General features: G+C 40.9%; 1 protein-coding gene across 3 annotated transcripts in view; it reads left to right on the plus strand.

The window, feature by feature from the left end:
- Positions 1–14080, plus strand: part of CMIP (c-Maf inducing protein) — a 170356-nt gene that overhangs the window by 129866 nt on the left and 26410 nt on the right. For all 3 annotated transcript variants that reach the window (XM_084644733.1, XM_084644734.1, XM_084644735.1), the window contains 5 exons: positions 2897–2959; positions 3958–4038; positions 6530–6633; positions 7208–7312; positions 8581–8934. In XM_084644733.1, the coding sequence (XP_084500859.1) occupies positions 2897–2959; positions 3958–4038; positions 6530–6633; positions 7208–7312; positions 8581–8934 (707 nt within the window). The remainder of the gene's footprint in view (positions 1–2896; positions 2960–3957; positions 4039–6529; positions 6634–7207; positions 7313–8580; positions 8935–14080) is intronic.

Genomic DNA, 14080 nt, shown 5'->3' on the forward strand with positions numbered 1-14080 from the left:
ACTGTGGAAGGTGTGTGATCATGTGTTTGCCCTTGCAAATGTGGGAATGTGTGTGTATGCTTTTACCCATGTACACGAGTGGATCTGAAAATGCTTTCTTCAGTTTTCTCTGATTTACCTACAGTGCATTTATTTGGATATATAAATAAGTGAAGCAAAAGGTAGCCTTCCTCCCCATGCAACCAAATATAAAATGTTAACAGTTTATCAGTGGTAAAAATTGCTTCCCATTCATTGTAATTTAATTTCAGTTGCTGGCGATTTCTAGGAGATTTTCTTAGTAATCTAATCTAGTACTTCACCACCACCTGATCATATTATGTCCATCCATGAATCTTCCTGCAAAACAACATGACATAAAATGTAGCTGCCACTAGGTGTGAATTGCACTCATCTCCTGCTCAGGACTCCACTTTAGCTGGTATCAGTCATTATGATAAGTTTCTAAAGTGGCAGTCTCTTTGCTCTGAAGTCCACTATGGATTTCGTTTTACTTCAGTGCTAAGGTTAATTCAGACTTCCTGTTGCCAGTCAGTGATGATTGTAATTTGGGGGAGGGGAAAATAAACTTTGTGTTTTAAAAAAAAAACAAATAAAAAACCCCAACTATTCTGACTTTTATCCAATTCTGAAGATTGTGCCTCAGTTATTAACAGAAATACAGTTTCTGGGTTTTTAAAGCCCCTTGCAAATATAGCAGCAGCCTTGCATTATTCTTGTTATTTATTTGCTTAGTAGTAGTAGGTTGTTGTTGTAAATATTTGTGGCCTCAGTGATTTACCTGTATAGATAAAGCCATGTGCCTTGCCCTAGATTTAGCTAACAGCCTGATTCTCATTCCAAATTGCCGGAGAGTAACAAACCATTTCTCTGCCTGGTTTAGATCCATCTCTTTTGGGGTGGAGTGGGGGGTCTGTGTGGAATGTATGTGAATTTAGTTCTGGTGAAAGGTAACAGATGGGCAGCCCTGCAGAGCAAAGCTCTCTCTTTATCCACAGGACAGGCATAGGTTGAGCAGAGGAATGCAGGCTTCCCCCACACTGTCCTTGTTCCAGAGAGATCACTGACTGGAGAATCTCCATGGCCCAGTCAGATCTCAGCCTCTCTGAGACTGCCAATTCTGGTTGTCTCTTTGTGAAGTGGACATCTGTACACTAGGGTCTGGACTGAGATGACAAAGCTTATTTGATGCAAGCCACCAAACAGCAATTCCATCTTCAACTGCTATGATCTGATAACCTCTCTGTCAACAGGCAGGCATAAAACCCTCACCGTGACTTTGTAATACAGTTTATCAGAGGGATGGAGGAGGATGGATGCTATAGCAAATTATTATAAAGATAAATTCAGGTAGAGTCCTTAATGTAGTTAACTGTTGAATATGTAGCAAGGATATTATAGTCCAGCTGAATATTACAGCAAGAGTGCACCATTTTTATAGTACTGTAGTAAGAATATATTGCTATAGGGCCATGACCAGTGAAGAAATAAACAGCTGTAGGGAGGGGAATTGCACAATAGCCAGCTTTAGCTGCTCCACTGTTATGTAAAATCTAGGCAGCTCTTTGCAGATGTGCTTGGTTTTCATTCCAGAAATTCATGTTAATCTTCTCCTATGGCTGAGTGGGTGTTGTGATTCATGGTGATTTTGATGGGCTAATTTGAACTGATCTCCTGTGGGAAGATTTAAAAAAAAAAGAAAACCAAACAGGCTGCATTAGCAAAACCCCCAAATGCCATCCAGGTAGAATGCCTGTTGTTCAGAAGTTTAATACACAAATGCCCTAGCTGCTCTGTTGAAGAGTTTTACTTTCTAAACTGGTACTGGAATCCCTTATCCCAAGATTGAAAAAGCCTGAAGGCATCACCATGTACAGAGAATGCATTGTTCTAGTACTGCTTTCTAATTTACAAAGGAGACAGCAGCAACATAATTTCATTACACTCACAGTGGCAGGTATGACTTGTAATATATTTACAGTACATAACCACATCAAGTTGCTTAGTGATGGAGAAAGAAAGGCTGACCTGAACTTTTGGAAAGTTAGACTCATGTTTTTTATAGAGCGTAGTTCCACAAAAACAGTAGTGTCATTGTGGTGATCTTGGTAAAATGAAAGGAAATCAGTCATTCCCCGCAAGCGGGGCCTGTTTTGTACTGGGTGGTAACGTCCGAGCATGAACTATATGAATTATAACGTGAAAGACATAACGTGTGTGAGTTTAAGTATATTTTAGAACCCTTTACATAAAGTGGCACTGTAATCATGAGTCAGATTCATCCCTAATGAACTACCTCTGAAATCAGTGAGTCCAATTCTGCTCTCATTCACGCTGGTGTAAAATCTGGAGTAACCTATTGTCTTCAGTGGTGTTACTTTTGAATTTACGCTGGCGTAACTGAAAGCAAAATTTGCCCTATGGGCTTATAACAAGGATGAATTTAGGCCCATAATTTAAAAATAAAACAAACCCTAGTTTCCTTATTAACACTTGGGAAAAAACAAACCACATTTCTACTGGTGGTAGATTTTGTTCCAGAAAACAGAACAAAACCCCCTAAAATCCTAAATATGTGACTTAATCCTGAGAGGGTCCAATTAAACTTAGAGACAAGGTGAAAAGGTAGTATCTTTTATCGTAATGCTATCTATAATGTCGATACTTACCATGTTGTGTTTTATTGTAAAAGATATTACCTCACCCACCTTGTCTCTCTCTAATATCCTGGGACCAATGCTGCTACAACAACACTGCATTAGACTAAATTTACAGTCACCTTCTTATCCAGGTCTCTGTTTTAAAGAATTTTAAAATATATTCACTCACATTCTTTTATTAGGGCTGGCCTGTGTGATGAAGTCAAATTGAAGTATGCTAACTTTTTATTTTCAAGGCAATTGCACCTTTGCTGGAAAACAATCACCCTCCGCCTGACCTCTGTGAATTCTTCTGCAAGGTACTAAGAACAGATTCATTGTCTGAAGCCTCATTGTTGTTTTTGTTTTGTTTTGTTTTTCTTAACCTCTTGAACTGATCCCCCAGTTGGTTTCTGTGTTTGGTTGATGGCCAGGAAGATCCCTGTTCTTAATGGGCCAGACTGTAAAATAGTATTACATGTCAGGAATGTAATCCTCAAACTCTGACACACAGTGATGTCTCTTTGTATGTCCCGTCGCTAGCGTAAGTGCCACTGGAACCAGCGCGTTCTGATGGATCATAATGTGGGGCATACACTACACTGTCCTCTTCCTGAAAGGTTGTGTGTGTGTTACTAGGATTCTGGACTTGAGATCCCAAGGTCTTTGAATTTGAAAAAGCTGCTATAATTTTAATTTTCCTCTCTAAACTGATTGATATTTCAATTTAAAGTCTAATTGCTGACAGTTGGATATATGCTTTCCATCAGGTCCCTTGATTACCGGATAATTCACTTGTAAGGAAAGACGGTCAGATTGGCAGATTCAGAAACTTATCAAAGTCATTCACACATTGTTATTAACCACCTGTAGGGCCAGTGCCTGCCCTCAAGGACATGTGCATCTAAAATCCCAAATTGGCTCCTGGTGACTAAGGGCAAGTCTACACTTAAAATGCTGCATTATTTTGCAGTAGTGCTTTAATGAAGACGTGTAAACTGATGGTCGACAGCTCTCCTGTTAATTTAATTAATCCACCTCCCCGAGAGGCGATAGGTATGTCCGTGGGAGAAGTTCTCCTGCCAACGTAGTGCTGTCTACATGGTGGGGGTTAGGTCGGTATAACCATATTGCTCGGGGTGTGTGGATTTTTAACACTTCTGAGCAACATAGTTACAATATACCGGTATAGGTCTGTAGTATAGAACAGACCTAAATATATTATTGATGAATGTTGTAGTTTCAGGTTTTATACAGTGATTTGGTAAAGGCTAGGGCTCCTCCAAGCCCCATATGTATTTATGGTTTCTCATTGCAGCACTGCAGAGAACGCCCTCGGTCCATGGTTGTCATAGAAGTGTTCACACCAGTGGTACAGAGAATCCTCAAACACAACATGGTAAATGTCGATGTATGTATGTATTTGGTTGGTTAGGAGAGCAGTCACTGTGACCCCTTACATATGAACTGGCTATATTTCTTGTCTATAATGCACCCATCACCATGATGCCTGGTCACTATATGCGTGTACCCTTGCGCAGGGTAGCCATGCACTACATCTAAGGTGCTTACTTTGGGCACTCAGGCTGAGATTTTCAAAAGCATCTAAGCTAGATAGACACTAAACTCACTTAGGTGCTTTTGAAAATCCTACCCCCAAGCCTGAAAATGTTGACCTCTCATTTTTATTTGTATGTAATTATTACGAGGCATGTCCATTAATACCGGGAAGTGCAGCCATCTCGGATGGAGCCCAGTAGCTGGTTATCACCTCCCAGCAACACTGAGGACTGCCTGTCTCGTTCCAGAACAAGAAAGTGCTTTTATGAGCTCTTTGAAGGGTACGAGCGCTGCTAGTACACTTTCTACTTTGCATAAGCAGATTTGATTGCCCAAAGCTGCAGTTTGCTATGATCCCTGGAACGGGTTTCATGCTTTTATAACTGCACAAAGGGTTTGTTTTCATTGTTACAATTATAGATGACATCCACAGCCTTTCTGGGTCACAACATACATCCCAAGTAAACATTTCTTCTTTCTTATTTATACAACTTCTTTAACTCCTCGAGTTTTCAGAACTAACAAACCAACCAATCCGACAGGGCCGAAAGGCTGTGTTCTTGGTCCTGCGCCCGCTCTCTCCAGACGTGTCATTTTTGAATATGCCGTAACCTTCAATAAAATATTCTGTACGTGTTGTTCTTGGATTCCAGACCATTAAAAATACTACTACCACCACCACCAAAAATAAACAAATAAAATCCAGTGCTCTTGTGGGGTCTCAAATAAAATCTAAATGCACAGTGCGCTGCTTGTATTTGGTTAGCTTAAGAGAATTGCTCCTGTTTACCATACTTAGCATTTGCAGATTGGAACTCAACATGCCTTTTTACCACTGGGTGTAATTGAAGAATTTATAGTGTTAAATATTAATGGGAGTGGATTTGGGCACTTTACTGCTCTCTGGGGAATTATACTCTGACTAGTCTCTTTAGACTGCGTATGTGTGTATATAAAAACCTTGTCTTGGGGAACAGAAGCAAAGAGCCCAGTGTTAATTTCATGGCATTAGCAAGCCACTTAGAAATCCGGTGAATACTGGTCTGGGAGTCGGGAAACCTAGACTCTATTAGTGGCTTTGCCGTTAATGTGCTCTGTGGTCGTTGACAAGTTGCTTCAAGATCTGTGCCTCAGTTTCCCCCTGTAAAATGATACTCTTCTTTTGTAAAGCATTTTGAAATCTATGGGTGAAAAGAACTATAAAAGAGCTGCTGGTTGTGGTGTTGGCCACAGCATTTTCGTCTGCCTGTGATTGCAAGGCAGTGGGCCCAATCCTGTTACATATTGAGTGCTGGGCAACTTCAACACCGATTGACTTCCAAGAGACGCTCAGCTCTTTGCTAGATCAGACTGTGTTTGCGTGTAAGCCGTTTTGGGTTTGCTTTGCTTTTTTTCCCCAGTTGACGTGGACTTTAGGCTAAACGAATCCATTAAGCTAGCCTAACGTATTGAACAGAGAAATCTGTGAATAGCTCCTAGTTGAGCGCTCTGGTTTTGGGGGGTTTATAGCAATGCTAGAGAGTACGTTGAATAATTTACATTTTATGTACATAAGACAACTAATTTTATCAAGGGGTTGTGGTGCCATCAATGGGAGATGAGCTGTCATGTTTTTACTAATGTGACTGGAGCCAGAGAATGGAATTCCAGACATACTGTGATACACGGTGAAGCTGGGGGTGGTTTGCAAAGGTTTCCAAGTCAGCAGCTGTCTTTGAGCACACTTTCCCCCTCCAAATTGCATCAGACCATACCTTTCAAAGCTTTCCCCTTTGGACCAGCTTATAAAACAGAGGGCTCGAATTTTTAAGACTGAATGTGATTATTTGCTTGAAAAGTCCTGACAATTACACGCTCAACTGACTATTTGCATGCTCAACTATTGCAAATGGAGTAATTAACCACTGGAACAATTTACCTAGGACATTCTCCAGCACTCAGTATTTATCTTGAGACTGGTTGTCTTCCTAAAAGATATACTGTGGCTCGAAAAAATTGCACTTGAGTGTGCAAAAAGAGGGCTGTGCATATGCAAATTGGAACTCATGTATAAGTACTACATTTTTACATGGAAGGTCATCTTCTGCATGTACACACATATTTCAAAGGTGTATCTTGGGTGACAGAATTTGAAAATATGGCATCATTTTTATTATTTATCTGTATGTATGGTCAATGAACAGTGGTATCTGCTGTTCTCTTGAAGATGTCAGCATAGTGATTAAATGAATTCAAATGTCCCTGGGCTGATCTCTGTTGAAAACACACAGTTTTAACATACATTGCAGGCATGTTTCAGCGGCTTCACTGAGTGTCTCCTTTTTGGACAGGATTTTGGGAAGTGCCCTCGGTTGAGGCTGTTTACTCAGGAGTATATTCTGGCTCTGAATGAACTGAATGCCGGCATGGAGGTGGTGAAGAAGTTCGTTCATAGGTTAGTAACAGTTAATTCTATGGAGTATTCTCCAACCCTGTAAACATATTCCTCTTTGTGGCTGAGATGAAAGACAGGAAAAGGTATAATTTTCCTTGTGGATAACCATGGAGTGGCCAATGTTTGCTGAAACGCTGTCGGTGTTAGCAAGCACCAGGAAAAACTAGAGGTTCATCAGCACAAATTTTCCCACTGAGGGCCTGATCCTATGCCAACTGAAGTCCATGGGAAGACTCCTCCTGATTTCAGTGGGCTTTGGATCAGGCCCTTAAGTGAGAACTCTTATCTAGTGTACAGCTATTTGTGAACCTTCATGGTAGTTTTTCTTCAACGGGGCTACAACAGTACTACAGTAAATAAACTCAGGAGCAACTTGATCCAGTTCTCAATGCAGTCGTATTCAGTGGGAATTTCTGGGGTTAAATCAATCTTACTGAACTTCCCCGAATCTCTGTCCCCTGTTCTGGGACCCCTCTTTGCCTAAAAATGTTATCACCTAGAGACACCTTCATTACAGTAATGTCGCCTTTAGGTTACTTCCTCCCACCCCCATTGTTTCTTTTTTATTTTTCAGCATGCACGGTCCCACTGGACAATGCCCCCATCCCAGGGTCCTGCCGAATCTTGTAGCTGTCTGCTTAGCAGCCATTTATTCTTGTTATGAGGAATTTATCAACAGGTCAGTTTGACTTTTCCAAACTATGTTCTGCTCATTTACAAACACTGGTGGGGGGTGTGTGGGGGTGTGTGTGTGTGGGTGTGTGTGTGTAAACGGAATCAGGTGTGTTGAGCCCTTACCCTGTTGTATTTGTTCCCAAATATCCTGTGAGAAACTGAGCATGTCCTGTGAGAGCTGAGTACCCTTGATTCCCATGGCTAGGCCCCCTTGATGTAATCCACACACTGTGAGATAGATAATGCAGAGATGAGGTTTCTCACAAGTCCCCAGTGTAGAAAGGGGGTGTGCAGGCCTCAGCATCTTTCAGGATGGTGAAGCTCAACACCTTCTAGTGCTCATCTTCCTTTGCACCTTCTGTCTATCCCCTTGTAGGGGAGGCCTGCAGTTGTGACTAGGTCCTGTAGAGATGCACAAGGTAAAGAGGCTTGCCAGGCATCTGCACAAAGGCCCCTTCCAGTCTGGGGCGGTGTATTCATGATACTGGGACAGCTCATGACCTGAAACGACGAGCTAGTTGAAATTCCTTAACTCCGATGCACAGTGAATGTCTTCCCCCACACAGTGAGCTATACTAATAGCCAGGAGACCAATGATCTCTAAAGAGGTTTAGATATCTGAGAGGAGGCCGCATGTAAATCGTAGTGTAAATTTAGCTCCGTACCTGGGTTGGTTTTCAACCGCAGTCTGTTGTTATGAGACGTTTAACTGGTCAGATTCCAGTGTTACCACAAGATCGATGTTAAAATGGGCCTGGTGTCAGGCTACTGACGTACTTTTACGTTTTTTCAGTCAATATCAAGGGCTCTTTCTGTTTTTGTTTCCTACTCGTTTATGCCTATCTGATTTTCCCCATGTGTGCTGGCTGTCTAGTAGCCAGCAAAATTTTCTAACTAGAGGACTGCAGACCAGAGTCTGGACATGTACTATATTTAGTTGCGCACTTGTGCATGAATTTAACGTCAGCTTCGTGTAACTTGGGTGAGAGTGCAGCATTCCCCGCGCCTTTATGTTGAGCTGGCACAGCAGTCAGACTGATGGAAAGTACAAATTCTCACAGTATAAGGGCCTGTGGAATGGTCCTTCTGGGGCTTCAATAGTTTTCATCGAGGTTTGTAATACGAATAAAAAGGAGAATCGTAATCAAATGGGCTGGGGTAAAATACAGTGGGCAGTTGCAACAGAACTTGGCTTCTCAGCCCCACTGTCTTCCCCATGTTATGTCTGTTATGCTTGGCTACTAACGTTATAAGTTTCTCTTTAAAATGCAGTCGAGACAATTCTCCAAGCCTGAAGGAAATTCGCAACGGCTGCCAACAGCAATGTGACCGAAAGTCTAACTTACCCCTCCGGCTTCTCCACACGAGTCCTGACCTAGTCTCTCAAGAGGCCACCTTGAGCGAATCTCGCCTCAAATCAGTCATTGTCACATCAAACGAGATCCACGTGGAAGTGGAGCGTAACAACACAGCTAACCAGAAGATGACGGCCAATGTCGGCAACGATAGTGAGCCCAACTTGATTGACTGCCTGATGGTCAGCCCCACCTGTAGCACCATGAGCATCGAGCTGAGTGCCCAGGCAGACAGGATTCTTGGCTGCTACGTGGAAATACTCAAAATGCTGTGAGTGACTTTTTACAGCCTTTTGTACGTTGTCGTCTTAGTAGTTAGGGGGCTTTTCCCAGAGGTCTGTCTCCTCCAACATCTGTGTGCAGCTGGCAAGATAAGACAGGGTTGTAAATCTAATGTGAGCACTGAAGTCCAGTGCCTGAAAGAGGCATCTGGTGCTGCCAATAAATTCTAAAAATAGTATTCGGAGGATGAAAATTGAAAGCTTATTTGTACATTGAGACAGGATATTGTTGCTGGCAGCTATTGGTCATTTATTACCCACAAAACATTCCCATTTCACCCTTCTGGACCACATCAGGATTACTGAACACAGATTCCAGGGGGTGGAACTAGCTTTAAGAGACAAACTCCTGTTTTAGGCCAAGACCCTGTGTTGTGATAAGCATCACAGCACCCATTGGCCTCAGTGGGAGTTGAGTGAGCTCAAGTGTCCCTCAGTAGGAACTCAGCTCTTCACAGGATTGAGCCCTTAACGTATTGCAACTCGTTATGCCTGGGTTTTGTAGGTGGTTCAGACTTCCCTCCCTCACAAGCTACTCTGTTGATTAGGCAGTCCACATGGTACAATGAAACCCAGATAAATAAATGACTGCTAAAGAAACCATTACAGAATGCTTGTGATAAAGATGAATTAGAATTGAATTCCATACACTTAGGGATATTTTGACAAGGTCTCTGAGACATGACGTTGCCTAATCAGGCTAGTCTTTTGGATAGGTTTCACTGGAGCAAGTATACTTTCAAGAAGGATTGATACTAAAAGGATTTTCAGCACTAATTTTTTGGGGTGGAAACTGAGATTATCAACTGGATGAATAAGTAAAATCAATGGATAACACGAGATGCATGGTAGAAATAAAAAAATTAGAGTGGAACATGTATTCAAACAGTGAGGCTGTGTGACCCAAAGGGATTGAATGTTAGGATTCCTGGGTTTTACACTCAATTCTACTTCTGAGTTACAGTGTAATTCATGGATTCCAAGGCCAGAAGGGACCATTGTGATCACTAGTCTAAACCTCTTGTATAACAAGCCAGCGAACTTCCCAAAAATAATTCCTAGAGCAGATCTTTTAGAAAAACATCCAGTCTTGATTTTAAAATTGGAGTGATAGAGAATTCACCATGACCCATGGTAAATTATTCCAGTGGTTAATTACCTTCACTGTTTAAAATTTGCACCTTATTTCCAGTCTGAATTTGTCTAGCTCTCACTTCGTTGAAGAGCGGATTATCAAATATTTGTTCCCCCTGTAGACACTTATAGAAAATAATCAGGTCACCCGTTACCTTCTCTCTGTTATACTCAAAGGAGCTCAGTCTATTTACTTTATCACTGTAAGGCATGTTTTCTAATCCTTTAATCATTCTTGTGACTCTTTTCTGACCCCTCTCCAACTTATCAACATCCTTCTTGAATTGTGGACACCAGAATTGGACACTGTTCCAGCAGCTGTTGCACCAGTGCCAAATACAGAGGTAAAATAACCTCTCTACTCCTACTCGAGATTCCCTTGTTTATTCATCCAAGGACCACATTAGCCCTTTTGACCAGAGTGTTGCACTGGGAGCTCATGTTCAGCTGATTATCCACCACAACCCCCAAATCTTTTTCAGAGTCACTGCTTCCCACGATAGAGTCCCCCATCCTGTACGTATGGCCTACATACTTAGTTCCCAGTTTTACATTTAGCCATATTAAAAGGCATATTGTTTGCTTGTGCCCACCTTACCAAGTGATCCAGATTGCTATGTATCAGTGACCTGTCCTCATCATTATGTACCAATCCCCCAGTTTTTATGTCATCTGCAAACTTTATCAGTGATGATTTTATGTTTTCTTCCAGGCCATTAAATGGCATAGGGCCAAGAACCGATCCCTATGGGGCCCCACTAGAAACATACCCGATCAGTGATGATTCCCCATTTACAATTACATTTTTGGACTTATCAGTGAGCCATCTTTTAATCCATTTAATGTGTGTGCCATGTTAATTTTATATCGTTTTAGTTTTTTAATCAAAATGTTGTGGCTACTGAGTCAAGTGTAAGTATATTACATCAACAGTATTACCTTTATGAACCAAACCTGTAAACTCTTCAAAAAAAAAAAAGTACCAGAGTTCATCTGATAATTTATTTTTTATAAACCCATGTTAAATGGCATTCATTATATTCGCAAAAAGAAAAGGAGTACTTGTGGCACCTTAGAGACTAACCAATTTATTTGAGCATAAGCTTTCATGAGCTACAGCTCACTTCACTTCATGGGATGCCTTAGCTCACAAAAGCTTATGCTTAAATAAATTGGTTAGTCTCTAAGGTGCCACAAGTACTTCTTTTCTTTTTGCGAATACAGACTAACACGGCTGCTACTCTGAAACCATTCATTATATTACCATCCTTTAATTTGTTGTTGATTTAATCTCATATCAGCTGATCCATTATTTTGCCCTGGGATCAATGTCAGATTGACAGGCCTATAATAACCCAAGTTATCCTGTTTACCCTTTTTAAATATTGGTATGATATTAGCTTTCTGTCAGTCTTCTGGAACTTTCCCAGTGTTCAACAGTAATGATCCAGCAAGCTCCTGGATTGAAATTCAACAGTAATGATCCAGCAAGGTTCTGGATTGAAATTCAACAGTAATGATTCAGCAAGCTCCTCAGCCAGGTCATTTAAACCTCTTTGATGCAAGTTATCTGTACCTGATGATTTTAAAATGTCTAACTTTACTGGCTGCTGTTTAGCATCCTCCTGAGATGCTAGTGGAATGGGAAGACTGTTAGCATATATGACTTGACTATATCATCTGTGTTTTCACAAATACAGAATAGAAATATTTATTGAACAATGCTGCCTTTTCTGCATTATTATTGATAATTCTACCATTTCCATCTAATAATGGAGCAATACCATTGTTAGGAATTTTTTTGCTCCAAATATACTTTAAAAACTCTTCCTTACTGTCATTTTTTTATTTTTATAGCTGCTTTCATTTCCTCTCTAACAAGGTTTTTTTTCTTTTTTAAATCAGTACAGCCTCCTTGTTCGATTGCTAGACATCCAAAAAACCCACAAAGTGTTCCTAAACAATTCCCAATTATCATTCACATTTTTCTGATTAAACTCTTCCTCCCGGCTGATCTTGCTCATAACTATTTTCAGCTTTGTGAAATTGGCCCTTTTAAAGCACCAAATGTATATAATTTATTTATTTATTACTGGTCTGGATTTTATTCTGTTTACACATTATAAATGTGATCAAGTCGTGATCACTTGTACCTAAGCTATTATCAATGTCTATTTCTGTGATCATTTTCTCTTTATCTGTCAAGAAATGGTCTAATATAGAATTACCCTGTTAGCTGCAACACTTTTTGAGTTAGGAAATTGTCATCTATAATGTTTAGAAATGTCAAGGATGTTTTATTGCTGGCAGCATGAGACCTCCAGCATATGTCACTCAAATTGAAATCCCTCATGATTACACAGCTTTTTCCCCCCTGCACATTATAAATAGGTGTGTAAAGAGGTGGTCATCCTGTTCCCCAGTATGATTTGATGGTCTGTAGCAGACATTAACTAATATCGCATCTTGTGCTTTATCTGTTAGCACATTGATGTGTAACATTCAGGATCATTTTCTTCTGTGTTTGGGAAACAGATAATCCCATTGCTGACATAGAGTGCCACTCTGCCTCCCCTTTTGCCCACTCGGTCCTTCCTAAATAGGTTATAACCATTTGATTTTTAACGTGTCAATCATGCAGATCAGCCCACCAGGTTTCAGTAATACCAACTAGATCGAATTCGTGCTCATAAATAAATGAAAGTGGTGCTGGGAAAACCACTAAAGTTTCCCCATTTTTAATGTTTTAATAATACAAGGTGTTGTGAGGGGTAAATAACTGAGATTTGAGATGTTTGGGTTACAAGGCATTGTGGATGAAATCCTGACTCTGCCAAAGTCAATGGGAGTTTTTTCACTGACGTCAGCGAGGCCAGAGTTTCATTAAATAAGTGGGCAAGATTTCAATATGTACTCCCTGGAATTAAATAAATCAAAATGTGATGACTGAGGACTTCCTAAAAACAAGAGCCAGCAGAGGGCCACATTTTCAGAATTATAAAAATGCACGAGTATGTTTTGTGTATGCCATTACCACATTTGCATGTATACATGCAGACATCGCACACTTTGATTCTATGCAGACAGAGCCTGAAAATATGGGCTATACAATTTATTGGCAAGGCGAGTTAAATCCAAGATGGAGCTGTCATTCTCCTTTTTAGCAGCAAGCTGCTTTAATACAAAGTTTTGAGTAGGTTCCTCTTTGACTAGACTCCTCTTTCCTGCCCCCTTAGAAAAGTTAGTGTTCGATCAACACAGCATTTGGCTTTGGTTTACATGGTACCTTGAGAGTCTGTGTGTGCGTAGGTAATGCATGAGACATACCTCATATTCATCCCAGTCCCCTTGACTCTTGATACTTTCCATAAACACCATGAACTCCCAGTCCCAACGCTATCTTGGGCGCTACTCATTTTTCTCATTAAGCATTGATTGTTTTATTGTTTTCGTTTCATCATGCAACTGACACAGATTTTATAAACACATTCACTAACGGGCATGTTCTTCCTTGTGGTTTACCTCCAACTGTCAGGTTACCCATATGAAGCATCTGCATCAGTCTCAAGTCTTGTACAGAGAACTATGATTTCATTACATACTGTACATTAAAATACAGTTTGTGACATGATCCACAAGTATTTTCAACAAGCTCCTCAACTGAAACAGTGGTGATGGGGAGCCATTATGGCTGGGTGTGTGTGTGTGTGTGTGTGTGTGTGTGATTGGCCACCCTGGAGACCTAAGTCCACAAAATGAGCACAGCACATCACCAATGGGTACAAGAAAATCAGTGCAAGTTTCCTCTGACTGCCTTGCCAGTATGTCCTGGTCCTGACACAAAAGGCACTGCTTTTAACCTAGTTCCAATGCCCTTCTATTCCCATTCAGCCCCTCCTCTCTACTGAGACTACTAACAAAGTTGCGAGTTAATGTCCCTCAGTCATTCTGGGTGTTTTCCCAAACCCGTCCTGAACTAGGAAGTTCTACCTGCAATAACAG

Source organism: Lepidochelys olivacea (assembly GCF_965140295.1).
Source record: "Lepidochelys olivacea isolate rLepOli2 genome assembly, chromosome: 12".
Classification (NCBI taxonomy): domain Eukaryota; kingdom Metazoa; phylum Chordata; order Testudines; family Cheloniidae; genus Lepidochelys; species Lepidochelys olivacea.